This window comes from Athene cunicularia (assembly GCF_003259725.1).
Source record: "Athene cunicularia isolate RWA chromosome 5 unlocalized genomic scaffold, athCun1 chr5_part1, whole genome shotgun sequence".
NCBI lineage: Eukaryota > Metazoa > Chordata > Aves > Strigiformes > Strigidae > Athene > Athene cunicularia.
The window spans coordinates 10,865,720-10,866,773 of NW_020799101.1; the positions used below are offsets into that span (position 1 = coordinate 10,865,720).

At 42.0% G+C, this 1,054-nt stretch overlaps 1 protein-coding gene across 1 annotated transcript in view; it reads right to left on the minus strand.

Moving 5' to 3' along the window:
- Positions 1–716, minus strand: part of KIF26A (kinesin family member 26A) — a 68,016-nt gene extending 67,300 nt beyond the window's left edge. The window contains exons 1-2 of the mRNA XM_026849236.1: positions 711–716; positions 17–229 (exon numbers count right to left, since the gene is read on the minus strand). Of these exons, the coding sequence (XP_026705037.1) occupies positions 17–229; positions 711–716 (219 nt within the window). The remainder of the gene's footprint in view (positions 1–16; positions 230–710) is intronic.
- Positions 717–1,054: the final 338 nt, after the last annotated feature.

A 1,054-nucleotide genomic window follows, 5' to 3' on the forward strand; every position in this document is an offset into this window, starting at 1 on the left:
TGACCATCCTGGGTACCATGCTGGTCACTGCCCCGGCGCTGGGCGCGAGGTCGGGCATTTCTGGGTAGCTGGTTTGATTGAGGGTGTGCATCATCTGAATGGCTTCCTGCTTCAGCTGATTCAAGTGAGTGGCACAAGTTTCACATCTGCTCTCTCCTTCATTCCTGTTTTTCTGTAAATAGTCAGGCACTTGAAGCTTGTCAAAAATTAAAGCTGATAATCGTGGGTCCTAGAGAAGTGGAGAAAGGCAGAAAAACCATACTGAGTTAAAATAATGCTGAAAGATAGAAAAGAAAGAAAAAGACAAAAGTTCTCTGTGATTTGCTCTCTGCCCGTGGAAATACTTTAGTCTGGTAACTCTCAGCCTTTTTTCCCCCTGAACACCGTAAAAGACTTGCAGGTCACAGCAGATTAATAAACCGTAAGTGAATTCATTTGTATTAGACTCAGCATGAAAATTACTATCAGAATTAAACAGTGGAGCTGTGGTGTACTCAATAACTACTCATTCTTCTAATTAACTCTCCTTTGGAGATATCTAACGTGCCTGCGTTTCCCATGCTCAGGAACAATGTTAGTCGAGATGCTGAACCTTCAAATATCATAATGTTTTTCAAAGGCATACCACCACCTTAAACCCAGGGAAAAACAGACTTTAAAGTATTTTTAAAAATTAGTGTATGACCTGGTAAACGTTTTGTTTTCCTCACCCTCATAAGCGATTAATCAAGTGGCATAAAAAACAGTTTACATGGTGCTGCCCACAGCTGGCTCCTCTGCTAGCAAGGACCGTTATTTCTGATCTCTGCAACCCAGATGGTCACAATATTCCCTTACGCTAGAGTTGCTTTGATGAGAAATAGATTTGAGCCTACAGCCATGTGTGAAGGTGTGACAATGTGCACACCAAGAAGCTGATTTAAAACCAACACCTATTTGTTTCCACAGAGCAATTTCCCCCCCTTCCTCTTGCTAGTTCATTTTAAGGCTGCCCAGACATTTTAAAACCCAGCTCTGTGTTTCCAGTTCAGAGATAGAGTTACCTATCTCCTGA